The sequence below is a fragment of the Pollachius pollachius genome, assembly GCF_949987615.1.
Source record: "Pollachius pollachius genome assembly, chromosome: 13".
NCBI lineage: Eukaryota > Metazoa > Chordata > Actinopteri > Gadiformes > Gadidae > Pollachius > Pollachius pollachius.
In genome coordinates this window covers 14,244,480-14,258,342 of record NC_136946.1, presented here as the reverse complement: position 1 = coordinate 14,258,342, position 13,863 = coordinate 14,244,480, and the positions used below count along the sequence as shown (strand labels likewise).

Here is a 13,863-nt window from a genome sequence, read left to right as displayed (position 1 = left end):
AACAGACACACACACAAACACACACACACACACACACCATCTTTAACCTTTTGCCCGGTCATGATAGATGGAGAGCATGTATGTGTGCACGTGTCTGTGTGCACGTCTGGGATGCGGTGGCCGGGGGTTGCTCTTGTCGTGTGTGTGTGTGTGTGTGTGAGTGGGTGTGAGTGGATGTAGCCAACGTCCCACGCACCGCATACACGGTGAGCAGCGTCAATCAGTTTAAATGCACAGCAGCCAGCCATGCGGTCAAATGTGAGTTACACATGTGAGTTATATATGTGAGTTATATATGTGAGTTATATATGTTCAATATCGTGTATTGCCCCGGTGGTTCCGTTAATGTGCGGGAGGGGAGGAGAGAGGGAATGAGGAAGAGGAGGAGGAGAGGAAGGAGGAGAGGAGAGAATGGGGAGGAGACTGTGGCTGACATTGATTCTCTGAAGCTGTCATGGGCTGGGATGATGGTTGATGGAGATATCCAGGTCAGAGGATGGTGTGTGTGTGTGTGTGTGTGTGTGTGTGAGGGGAGAGAGAGAAAGAGAGAGAAGAGAGAGAGCTATATTGGTACTAATTCTAGGTCTGTTGCGTCCTCCTGGTCATCCGAGGGAGTTGAGTGAACACACGTTTTAGCTGTCGAGTCATCTGCCCCATTTGAAAAAACCAACCAAATAGTAATAATATGAAGAAGCTAAAGATGTCTTCTCACAATGTAATTACATTCCCCATCTTCTCAAGAGGTTATGCTGTGTCACACACCAGCTCCAACTCCTTACTTCATGTGTCTATTCGTTTTCCCGGCTGTATGACGACTATTTCTTCTGTTGTTGGACATAGCGTGTGTGGATTCATCGTCCTTTTCTTGCCCCTTGTCCTTTGCAAAGGTCTCTGTTTTTGGGTTCCGTCTCTTGTTGTTGCCCCTGGCACCATGAGGCAATTTCTTAGAGTACCTCCCCCATCCCCGGCCCGACGCCGGCCCTCCAAAAACTTGTTTTGCCTCCGTTGGCAACACGTTCGCATTCTAACGAGCTCGTGGCAAGGGGATTCGTAATGAGGGGGTCTCTCTCTCACCCTTTCAGAGGCTCCTTTTCTATGTCCTTCTCTCTCTCTCTCTCTCTCTCTCTCTCTCTCTCTATCTCTCGCTCTCTCTCTCACTCCGTGTTACCAGTGCCTCTCGCATGGCCCAGATACTTCTCACAGGCATGGGATCTTTTCACGCGAAACAGCCGGGCATTTGGCAGACATCTAGAGACCTTTTGTTGTCTATCTGGTCCAATTTGGTTCAACGGTCGGATTAACCTTAGCTCTTCACCTCCAGTGAATCTCGAATGTTGGATCAAACTTTGGTTTGTTCAATCATTGGCCATTCCACACTCTTTCTAAAACTTTGATCCTTTTTGTAGAGTACTGTACTAGAATTAAATTTGACTATGTCTCAATAATAAACCAAATCCAGAATGATGACGATAACATTAAGTGCTAATAGAGGTCAGTATGATCAATTACATTTATTACATTTATGCTTTATGGGTTAGGACAATTATAAAGATATATGTGTGCAAGAGTGTGTTGGTTTGAATTTAAATTAACTTGGAATAAAATCCTAACCCACCCTTCCCATCTGCTACACAAATCTGCCAAAACATTGTCTTACAGCTATGATCAGCTATGGTTACGATTTCAGGCCAAAATACACAATACCATCTCTCTCTCTTTCTCTCTCTCTCTCTCTCTCTCTCTCTCTCTCTCCCTCTCCCTCTCTCTCTCTCTCTCTCCCACTCTGTCTCTCGCTCTCACTCTCTCTCTCTCTCTCTGTCTCTCGCTCTCTCGCTCTCTCGCTCCCTCACCCTCGCTCTCTGGCCGCTTGCCAATTGCATTCAGAAGACACTGAATTAGAATTCCTTGGCATGGCCACTGTCTCGTCTACTTTGATTTAATAGTGTAAGGCTGAAGGACGAGGACAGAGGACAGTGAGGGCATCAGGACAAATACAGAGAAATCCAAGAGGTTTGAACAAGGCTTTGTCTAGGACCTTATACCCTGGGTTTAATGCATCGTTACATAAGAGGACTTGTGTTTGATAACTGTGTTTGTATATAGTAATCAAGCAACTAATCATGCAATGGAAAGAGTAAAATTGAGGTCTATGTGTGTGTGTGTGTGACTCTCTCTCTCTTTCCGTCTGTCTCACTTTATGTCTGTGTCTCTCTCTCTCTCTCTCTCTTTCTGTCGCTTACTATATGTGTGTGTGTCTCTCTCTCTCTCTCTCTCGGGCATCCTGCCCATCTGTCTCTCACCCTCTCCACTATCTTCACTATTCTCCCTCCCTCTCTACTCTCTAAGTACACTCTCTATCTGTCTGCGATCCCTCTTGTCCTCCCCACACACATTTACCCTTTCCCTTTGGTTGTTATTGCTGCTGATGTGGTTGTTGTTGTTGTTTTCATGTTTGTTTCCATGGCCCTCACCTTCCTCCTTATCTCCACCTGGCAGGGTGGTTCCCGTGGAGCCCGGGAGAGGAAGAAGACGGTGTCCTTCAGCAGGAGCCTGTCTGAGAGGAAGATCAGCGGTGCTGCCGACTGTATTCACTCCATGGTGGGCTGACAACTCCTCCTGTCTGTCTCCCTGTAACACCTGCACCCACACGCGCGCACACAGAAACACACACACGCACACATCAATACATACAAGCACGCATGCACGCACGCACCAACACACATACATCAACAAGCATGAACCAACGCACACACAAACGCACGCAGCGTGCCACACAGACACACACAAACAGCGAGGCATCAGAGGGAAAGATACAGATGTTGATGGATGGATGGATATTGACAGACAGACAGAAAGAGAGAGACATATATCGATGTTTATGTCCTGCTATAAGTCATGTCAGAGATGCTGTTATCCCACTGACAATGAATAAAATACAGAGTAGGGGTCATTGAGAGACAGGTAGCGGTGGGACTTAATCTTTCTAAAGTGCATTGGGGAGATTGAATCCCTGGCCAAATCCTCCTAGCCTCTAGCCTCTAGTGTCCTTGTTCCTAGGTGGAGGGCAGTGAACTGCGGAAGGTGCGGCCCAGCTCCAGGGTCTACCCACGCTACTACCTCCTGGACGCTGGGCTCCAGACCCTGTGCTGGGAGCCCTCCAAGAAGGAGTCGGACAAAGCCCGCATCACCCTGCCGTCCATTCGGGAGGTCAGTGTCCGGAACATTCCAATAATTGAAGGCACTTCGGGACCTGTGGTTTTGTGTATTTTCTAGCAAAGGGCGTGGTGCGGAATGCATTGTATAGCCAGCGGAGCCTCTCTAAAGGTTAGCAAACGTTCACTGATTCACCCTACCACTGGCTCAGGTACGGACGGGCCGCAACACGGAGATCTTCCGTACCAGCGGGCTCTACGAGCAAATCTCGGAGGACTGCGCCTTCTCCATCATCTACGGCGAGGCGTACGAGAGCCTGGATCTGGTGGCCAACTCTGCAGAGGTGGCCAACATCTGGGTGTCGGGCCTCCGGTAGGACGCGCAGCAAAGAGGGGATAGTCTCAGTGGCTTGGACAGAACCTACCCCCTTGACCTCATCTTGTCTCGACCCCCCCCCCCCCCCCCACAGGTACCTGTTGCAGTATGGAAAGCACGCCCTGGACATGATCGCCACCAGTCGAGACAGCCTGCGCCTCGGCTGGCTGGAGCGGCTCTTCTCCTCGGGGGTCCGGAAGGACGAGTTGAGGGGGCGGGCGGACGACGCGGAGCCCGTGATCCCCCTGCCGGCCGCCATCGCGCTCATCCAGAGCGTGAACCCCGCCGTGAGCGCGTGCAGAGCGGAGCACCGGTTCCACGAGGCCCTGAGGGTCCGCGGGAGGACGGGCGAGACGGGGGTCACCACGCCGGTGAAGGAGAGCCGGTGGAAAGGCGGCAAGGGGAGCAAGAAGCCCGTGGGACAGCAGGTCACCAAGCAGGAGTTCATCGAGGTGTTCCACGACCTCTGCACCCGTCCGGAGATCTACTTCCTGCTGGTGCAGTTCTCGAGCAACAAGGAGTTCCTGGACACCAAAGACCTGATGAGGTTCTTGGAGGCTGAGCAGGGCATGGTTCATGTGGGTAGCACAATCGCACACACCATATGAACGTTTGCACATGAATGACGCTTTTTGATTCCCAAACTCAAATAACTCTCCCTTCCCTGATCCTGCCCCAATCAATCCTTCTGACTAGGTGAGCGAGGACGCCAGCCTGGAGGTCATCCAATCCCACGAGCCGTCGGAGGAGGCGCGGCAGCAGGGCTGGCTGTCATTGGACGGTTTCACCAACTACCTCAACTCAACCGAGTGCCACCTGTTTGACAGCGAGCACAGCACCGTGTGCCAGGACATGAGCCAGCCCCTGTCCCACTATTACATCAACGCGTCCCACAACACGTACCTGATCGAGGACCAGCTCCGAGGGCCCTCCAACCTGTCCGGGTACGTCCGGGCCCTCAAGATGGGCTGCCGCTGTGTGGAGCTGGATGTCTGGGACGGCCCCGGGGAGGAGCCTGTGGTCTACACGGGACACACCCAGACCCCGCCGCTGGCCTTTCCGAGCGTCCTGGAGGTGATCGGGCGGTTCGCGTTCGTGGCGTCCGAGTATCCGTTGATCCTGTGCGTGGAGAACCACTGTTCGCTCCGACAGCAGCGGGTCATGGGGAAGCATCTGGTCCAGATCCTTGGGGAATGGTTACACACCGACCCCCCCTCCGAGGGGGAGTGGTACCTTCCGTCGCCGGACTCGCTGAAGCGCCGGATCCTTCTGAAGGCGCAGAAGTGTGGGCCGGGATCGGAGGGAGCGGACGGGGAGGTGAGCGAGGAGGACGAGGGCGAGGAGGTCGGTCGGAGGATAAAAGCGGACAGAAACAGCAGTTTGCGGGAGAGCTCCGACGGCAGCACCGAAAAAGAACCGGGACAGAAAAACCCACCGAGCTCTCCCGTTTCCCCCCTCACTCCTCCGCTCTCCCCTCTGCTCCCCCCTCCTCCCAAGCACCACACGCTCCTGAAGGAGCTCTCCGACCTCGTGTCGCTCTGCCGCTCGGTGCGCTTCGCGGACTTCCAGACGTCGTCGCGGAGCCAGAAGCCCTGGGAACTGTGCTCCTTCCACGAGTCGCTGGCGGTGCGCCTCGCCTGCGAGAGCCCCGGGGACTTTGTGAACCACAACAAGCGGTTCCTGTCTCGGGTGTACCCCAACCCCATGCGCGTGGACTCCAGCAACATGAACCCCCAGGACCTCTGGAAGTGCGGGTGCCAGATCGTGGCGATGAACTACCAGACCGCCGGTTTAATGATGGACATGAACACGGCGTGGTTCAGGCAGAACGGGAGCTGTGGTTATGTGCTGCGTCCGGCCATCATGAGGCAGGAGGTTTCCTATTTCAGCGCCAACACCAGAGACATGGTGCCCGGTGTGGCGCCGCAACTGCTCCATGTGAAGGTGTGTGCAGACATAAGCAGGCTGAGTTATAACGAACAACGTAAGGCAGAGCTATGGTTAGCGTAGCAGTCACAGTGTTGTCTGTAGGCCATGGCACTGCCAGAAATTGATCTGGCACAAAAAAAATTGTTTTTCTGCAACACACAAATATCAATTTCAGTGATCTGCCAAAATAATTGGGGCTGTCATAAAAGGGTTCCATTGATTTATTAACATTTTGGGTTTACCATGTTTTCTAAATGAAACATTTTTCCATGTTAGATATTACAATTGAAATCCTGTGCAGAACAGGGATATGACTAAAGGATACCAAAGTGGATCCGTTGAAGTGAACCAGCCAATATGTGACCGGGCCCCTCCAGGTGATCAGCGGCCAGAACCTGCCCCGGCCCCTGGGCTCAGGGGCCAAGGGGGACGTGGTGGAGCCCTACGTCTACGTGGAGATCCACGGCATCCCGGCCGATTGCGCCGAGCGCCGCACCCGCACCATGGCCCAGAACGAGGGGGACCCCATCTTCGACGAGAGCTTCGAGTTCCAGATCAACCTGCCCGAGCTGGCCGCGGTCCGCTTCGTGGTGCTGGACGACGACTTCATCGGCGACGACTTCATAGGTTCGCTTCCCCGGCCTTCCTTGTTCCCTAACCCTGTACCCCTGCTTATTTCCTGTGTTTCTGTGTTCCCTGATATTGAAGGGTACCTTTTATTCACGTTTTATATAATCATTTGTCCAATGTGTTTTTTGTATTATTTGTCTTTTTAGTGATCCACTGTACAGCACTTTGGTCAGTTATGCTGTGTGTACATGTGCTTTATAAATGAAATTGACTTACTTACTACAGAACCCTTTTCTCTGAAAAACACTTTAAACCCTGCAACCGGAGGGAAAAAAAAAAAGTGCTTCCTATAGTTAAGTCTAAAAGTGCAGTGTGGTTTCCCTCAAGGTCCCGGTGCCATGTGTTAAAATGGAAACTCTCCCTGATCCTGACAGGTCAGTACACCATCCCCCTGGAGTGTGTCCAGCCGGGCTACAGGCATGTCCCGCTGCAGTCGCTCACGGGCGAGGAGCTTCCGCACGCCCGGCTCTTCGTCCACGTGGCGCTGTCCAACCGCCGGGGCGGGGGCAAGCCTCAGAAGAGAGGGCTGTCGGTACGCAAGGCCCGGAAGGGGCGGAGCTACGCCGCGCTGAGAGACCTGGGCGTCCGAGCGGTGGACGAGGTGTTCAAGACGGCCGCCCCTCTGCTCAGAGAGGCCACGGACCTGAGGGAGAACATGCAGGTGAGGAGGTGGAGGAGCCATGGTGTGCACACGGTTGATACGGAGTTTGGTGTTTTAGTGCTGATTAGCCGCTACAAGCCTTTTTGAGAATCGGCCTCTTCTGACATCACAAGTGGGCGTGTCCGCCTGGACGTGTGCTGGATACATCAGTCCACCAGTCTACCCAGTGGACTGTAGCAAACGTTGCTCATCTATCCGTCATACATCAAGGTGGACACGCCCACTTGTGATGTCAGAAGAGGCCGGATTTCAAAACGGCTTGTAATGGCTAATAACACTCACACCAGGTGGTATAATACGTCACCTTTAATGTGTTGTCCAAACATATCTGTAGTGACTCATATCATGGCAGTTAGAGACACAAATCCAGTATGGAAAAAAAAATTAAAAAAAGAGGAAGAAGAAGGAGGAGAAGATAAAGTTTGTCGTGGTTGGATGAATAAATGCTCAAACCATCACCCTCATTTCCTCTGCGGTTGCTGTCTTTGGACTCATGTTCAGCAAAAAGTGAAGCCTCACGCTTGGCTCACGAGGGGAAAGAACTCCTCGGAAAGCGTCTGTGTTTCAGACCGCTTCGGCACAAACGACTTAAGCAGCTCAACCGATCAGTCGGAGAGGCTGATCGATAGGCCGCCAGATCAATGAGCCCACGGGGAGGCGAGCGGCAAGGAGCGGCAGGAAGCCAAGCGTCTGGGAGGGGGGAACGTCATTGGCCCTTCCGCATTTAAATCAGCGCTTGTTTCTTTTAAATGACGAATCTGGTTTGCCATCGATCCGCACAGACCCCTTTGAGACCCTGGCAAGTCTGTTGGTACATTTATTTATTTATATATATATTGATTTATATATTTTTCAATAAAAATCAAAATGAGAGGATCAGATCAGACTGCATATTTGTAACCCAACGTCATTGTCTCCCCCCTCCCCCCCCCAGACCTCGGTGATGGTGTTCAGGGAGCTGTGCGGGGTGCCGGCGGTGGCCAACCTCATGCAGTGCGTGCGGGGGCTGGCCTCCTGCGTGGCGGGGCCCGACGGGAGCCCCCTGCTGCTGTTCGACCTGCGCGACGACTACCCCGCCCTGGAGCCCCAGGGGCCCCTCCCCGACGTGCTGCGGAAGGTGGTCTCTGCCTTCGAGATGGTGATTGTTTCACTTTACCTTACCTCCCGCCCTCCCTCCCTCCCTCCCCCCCATCCCCTCACTGGCATTCTGTTCCCGCCTCTTCCTCCCTGCATCCTTTGCTCTGCACCTCTCCCACGCTCTAATTTTTGTTCCCCGGCTCCCTCGGCCAATCAGCATTGGTCGTTCCCCACAGACACTCCCCCTGCGTTATGGGCTGGGAGATGTTATGAGAGCGAGAGCTGTGTTCTTTTGCCAGAATCGATCTCTCGTCGCACAGCTGGCCGGTTTTCCGTGTAATCCGACGTTGTGCGAAACGAATCCCCAGGATTTCATTTCGATAGATCCCGCCGGCTCTGGGATGGGTTTCTCCAAGGCATCGGCAATTTGGAGACACTGTGAAAGGAAGAAAGAGCATCGGTGTGGATGTGTGTGTGTGTGTGTGTGTGTGTGTGTGTGTGTGTGTGTGTGTGTGTGGTGTTGGTGCATGTGTGTGTGCACGTGTAGAGGAGACCAGCAGCACTCATAATCAACACTCTGGCTATGCGTATTTAGAGCAGGCAGATACACACGCTGCCATGGAGATGAATGGGGGTCCTTCTGCTCCTTCTATTAGGTTATGATTAAGATCTTCATGTATAATATGTGACACTTTAATTTAGCCAGAGCATTTCCTCACTGCAGCAGCTGCAGCAGCCTGCGGATTGCCTTCATGGTTGGATTGAATGTTTGCAATAAGAGAGGCTGTTGTGTGCACGTGTTAGTGCACGTGTTTGTGTATTTATTGTGTACGTTTATGTGTTTGTTAGCCTCTGTGTTTGTGTGTATCATTTATATTGGTGTGTTGGTGTGTTTGTGCTTGTGTGTGTGTGTATGCGACCTGACTATGCGTCTGTAAGTGTGTGTGTGTGTCTGTATGTGTGTGTGTGTGTGTGTGTGTGTGTGTGTGTGTGTGTGTTTGTGTGTGTGTGCATGCGTGTGTCTGTATGTGTGTCTGTGTGTGTGTGTGTGTGTGTGTGTGTGTGTGTGTGTGCATGGCTCCCTGTGCAAACAACCACATGTCCAGCCTCTGGGATCAGAGTTGGGATTGCCCGGGCTTTCTTAGAATACGATTAGCATACAATTTAACGTCATTTGGCTAAACGGATTCCACACTCCAGTCTGAAGCCTTAGACGGGTTGGCCAAAGACACAGCCGGGTAATGGGAACATTGTGCGGTTGTGTGTTCTGATGTGCACCAGTACTATAGCAGTTAATTCTCATTTGTCAAACACCATCTTTTTCTTTTTTTTCTTTTTCTTCTTACCGCAGCAGACTGCGGTAAGAAGAGGTGGAGTATTAATCAGCCAGAGGTCCCAGGTGTCATCAGGGATGTGTGTGTCAGGTGTCTGTGTGTGTGTGTGTGTGTGTTCACAGTTATTTTTAGAGGTGCTCGTCACATTCAACTCAGGGTCGGCCCTTGCTATTAGATTCGCTCTAATGAGTCGTTAAAAACAATAGCTGTCACTTATTGAGCTGTGGAGGACTGACCAATCAATAGAGAGCAAATAAAAATAACCTGGATAGCATTATTGAAATATTAAACATTGTCAGGATTATCCTACCCCAAAATATGTGTTTGTGTTCCTCGCTGAGCTGCAAAGTATACACTGAGCTCTACTCTTCTGCCTCAGTGTTTCTAATAGAATCCATTAAACCCACAGATGGTCCAGGCCAGCCGAGCTGTGGTCGAGCTGTCTGACGGAATCTATGAGAGGATCCTTCACATACAGACCACAGGTGGGTGTGTGTGTGTGTGTGTGCGGTTAGCTTCTGTGTGTGTGTGTGTGTGTGTTTGTGTGTATGTGTGTGTGTCTGTGTGTGTGTAGGAACTGACCAGGCAGTGCTCATTAAAGCCAAGGTTCAGCTCACCGTTGAGAAAACGCCCCCCCACGCTGTCCTCAGCGGGGGAGAGAGAGAGAGAGAGAGAGAGAGAGAGGAGGGAGGGAGGAAGAAAGAAAGAGAGAGAGACAGAGAGAGAGAGAGGAGGGAGGGGGGAAGAGACCTCTCAATTTCTTCCTGTTCCTTATCTACTGATTGCCTCCCTCACTTCCTGTATGCTCCACCATGTCTCTCTCTCTCTCTCTCTCTCTCTCTCTCTCTATTTCGAGGGTTATCCGTTCTCTGCTGCTGCACAATTGGCTCTCCCTGTTCAAAGCCCCCGCCGGTTGCCCCAATGTCACTGGAGAAGATTACGTGACCCCCCCAAGCGTTTGGGACAGAGCCAGGCTATGGATGTGCCCACAATGCCCTTCAATGAATCGGCCAGTCCAGTCTTAACCACCACAGCCACCGGTTGCCAAGTCCTCTGAAACTAAGCTGTTGTGTTGTCTGTGAGCAGATGCATGTTTGTTTGCGATTTCCTTGGACTGGAATTCTCCCTGGGTTGACGGGGAGACGCATCATTGTCACCAGGCGGCCGTCGCCACAGTGATAATAAAAACAGCTCTTATGCACTTTTAGTTCACGTCACCTGAAGTATGTTATGGAGAAGCTAATTGAATCAGAGACACTTTAGAGGCGCTCCCTGCTGCATACGATCAAATGTAAAAGGGTCTGAAGATGTTATGGTCTGCTTAGCCCCTATGAAGACAGAGCCAAAGGGCTTATGGAAATGAGCATGGTGTCCCCTAGAATAGGCACAGCAATCTAAAGCAGCTTTGAAGCATCTCTGCCCTCTATGGAGTACAACAGGGACGATTGTGATCAGGTTAGGATTGATGGATGAGGTGGGCGGCGGAGAGACTGCTGGGAGATCATTCATTCACAGAAGGAAATGGTGGAATGATTGGTATGGCGCGGGGTGAATGAATGGTACCTCGCCCTCGGAATGTATGGGGGACGTATGGGAATGTGTCTCGGGTTCACAGAGGTGGACTGGCTCTGTTTCCGCAGCCGCAGCACATCACTGGTACTGGAGGAGAAGGATCACTGGTACTGGATTCTAAGGATCACTGGTATTGGAGGATAAGGATCACTGGTACTGGAGGAGAAGGATCACTGGTACTGGATTCTAAGGATCACTGGTACTGGAGGATAAGGATAACTGGTACTGGATTCTAAGGATCACTGGTACTGGATTCTAAGGATCACTGGTACTGGATTCTAAGTATCACTGGTACTGTAGAATAAGGATCACTGGTACTGGATTCTAAGGATCACTGGTACTGGAGGAGAAGGATCACTGGTACCGTAGGAGAAGGATAACTGGTACTGTATGATTTCGATCACTGGTACTGTAGGAGAAGGATCACTGGTACCGTAGGATAAGGATCACTGGTAATGTGGGATAGCGAGTATTACAGAATAAGAATGGCTGGTATTGTACCATAGGGATGGCTGGTGTTGTACCATAAGGATGGCTGGTGTTGTGCAATTAGGATGGCTGGTGTTGTTGAATTAGGATGGCTGGTGTGGTTGAATTAGGATGGCTGGTGTGGTTGAATTAGGATGGCTGGTGTGGTTGAATTAGGATGGCTGGTGTTGTTGAATTAGGACGGCTGGTGTCATCAATCGTATTGTTAAAATAAGGATTGCTGATCTTGTTGAATAGGGATTCCAAAAGTTACACCCTGTTTTTATTTATGCACCTAACTTCCCTTTGCAGAGTGGACGGTACATCAGTTGTTGCGGTGGCAGCTTTGGTAAAAGGCATTGTTAGCCTTTTCCTCTCTGGCTGGGTGTCAGATTCGTTTTTTTGTCAAACGCTACGAGGCATCTTTATATACCAGCAAGCAGTAGGCACACCAAGGCAGCCCCGAACAAAAGCATGATCGATGTCGGTTTGTTTGACAGGGAAATAGCTTTGCACACTAGAACACGCGCACACACACACACACACACACACACACACACACACCGTAATGGCACAGAGGCTCAAGGTTGCCAGGCAACCACAGCAATGAGTATTTTTCCGGCAAACCACTAAGTGTGTGTGTGTACTGAGCTGGAGAGCCGGGAGAATTGTGTGTTGCAGGTGAATGCTTGTTGCTTTTACTTTGGAGACATTTCATTGTTGTGTGTTATGTGTTTGTGCACTTGTTGATGCCAGAACTGCTCCCCTTCCCTCCCCCACCCAACCAAGCAGTTATTGCTCATGAGCCTTGCGTGAACTCAATCCCACGGTTTCCATGGTAACCCTGACAAGGTGGCCTGGATGCCCAGCATGTGGTAGCAGAACGCCATACACCCCCCCCTGTCCTCCATCGCTGTCCCGCGGCTCCCATGACGGGGTCCCGTCCGACACCGACCTCACCGCTCCCAGAAGAACCACGGCGCTGACTTCAGATTCCCTTATTATTATTTCCATGTAATACCGTTCATTCTGGTTCTTCTCATGCACAGCCATGGAGTACCATGAGAAGCTGCAGGACCTGGTGGTCCGAGAGGGCCAGAGGGGTCGCAAGGTCAGCCGGGCGCTGGAGAGCTTCAGCTGGAACATCACGCTGCTCAAGGTCGGGGCACGCACACGCACATACACACACACACACACACACACACACACACACACACACACACACACACACACACACACACACAGCCCCCGCCAAAAGAAGAGAGCCCCTACAGTGGGTCGTTCATGTCTTTCTACCTCTCTGCTGACGTCTCCTCTCCACTCTACCCCCCCCAGGGCCAGGCAGACCTGCTGAGGCAGGCGAAGGCGGAGGTGCGTGAGAACATGAAGCAGGTCCACTGCGCCGCTCTCACCAGCAGCCTGACCAAGAAGGGCTCGGCCGCGGGCACCGGGGGCGGCAGCCTGGGTCGCACCCGCTCTCTGCCCCAGTGTCGCCATCCCTTCACCGCCCCCGCCGCTGCCTCCACGCCCGGCCCCACCAGGGGGAGAGGGCCGTTGCCGTAGCAACACCCCCCTCCCCGCACACATACTCAACACACACTCAAACACACACATCACACACCCCCCCCCCCCCCCCCCCCCCAGTACTTAACGGCAGCAGGATATTGGTAGATATGGTCGATACTGGGGGGGGGGGGGGGGGGGGAGGAGAAGAAAATAGGACATCAGCACCTTGGTGTCGGCAGTCACAAGCCATAGAGACGATAGCCATATTGTGTATGTTGCCACGGAAACTGCACCTGCGATGCTTTATCTCTGAATATAGAGACTATTAAAAACTGTTCACCTGATGGTAATCTCTCATTGTAGGAGAGCCACTGTCGAAAATAAGAACATATTAAGTCAGCCCGTTGAGAATAAATGTACTGATTGTTGTGAAAATGTAAACAATGGCTTTGTTGAGCGCCGCTTCAGAGCAATGGAGTCGTATCTTCGTATACACCCCCAACCCCACACTGTTGCGCTTCAGCAAGTACAGAAAGTGAAGTGGCAAAGTCATCCTTCTGGCCATGCTCAGAACGACACAAGTCTCAGAAGTGGCGATCCCACTTGTGATTTGACATGTTCACTGTCTGAGTCCCTCTCAGCTGTAAGGGTTAGAGCTGGCACATAAGACTAGTGGGTGAGCCGCATCAAGCATTTTAAAGACTGTGCCGGGAATCCAATGTGAAACCACTCTGGTTTTAGTTTCGGCGTTGGCCGTTGCGTCTGAACAAAATGTGGTTAACAGTATGCAAATTATTTTAAAAGTGACTTTCTGGTGGCGTTTCTAAATGCATTGATATCGGGTTGCATCCAATTGTTGCACAAAAAATAATGGAACAAAAAATGATTATATTTTTTCTAAATTCACATAAATTGAGGACCTCTACCAAGGTCTGACAATAGGGAACTAGTCCTTGCACCAAGATCGAGATTGCTGTCCCACAGTCACCAAGTTATTCTATTTTTTTGTAGACAAAGAAAATATACATAACTTATTTGTAATAGATAAATGGTTCAGTGTACCGTTATGTGTACGTGAAAGGTTATATTGTCATCATCTGCACCCATTCTGTATGGAAATAAACTAGCTTTTAAGTATTGTTGAGTTTGTGGTCACTC

At 51.3% G+C, this 13,863-nt stretch overlaps 1 protein-coding gene across 1 annotated transcript in view; it reads left to right on the top strand.

Moving 5' to 3' along the window:
- The window catches only part of LOC307084766 (inactive phospholipase C-like protein 2), a 22,655-nt gene extending 8,832 nt beyond the window's left edge, over positions 1-13,823 (top strand). Inside the window, exons 2-12 of the mRNA XM_079749264.1 lie at positions 2,497-2,598; positions 3,058-3,207; positions 3,365-3,525; positions 3,623-4,106; positions 4,225-5,472; positions 5,835-6,084; positions 6,462-6,748; positions 7,683-7,886; positions 9,569-9,644; positions 12,249-12,358; positions 12,535-13,823. Coding sequence (XP_079605390.1) covers positions 2,497-2,598; positions 3,058-3,207; positions 3,365-3,525; positions 3,623-4,106; positions 4,225-5,472; positions 5,835-6,084; positions 6,462-6,748; positions 7,683-7,886; positions 9,569-9,644; positions 12,249-12,358; positions 12,535-12,762 — 3,300 coding nt within the window. The 3' untranslated portion in view covers positions 12,763-13,823. The remainder of the gene's footprint in view (positions 1-2,496; positions 2,599-3,057; positions 3,208-3,364; positions 3,526-3,622; positions 4,107-4,224; positions 5,473-5,834; positions 6,085-6,461; positions 6,749-7,682; positions 7,887-9,568; positions 9,645-12,248; positions 12,359-12,534) is intronic.
- The last annotated feature ends 40 nt before the right edge of the window (positions 13,824-13,863 follow it).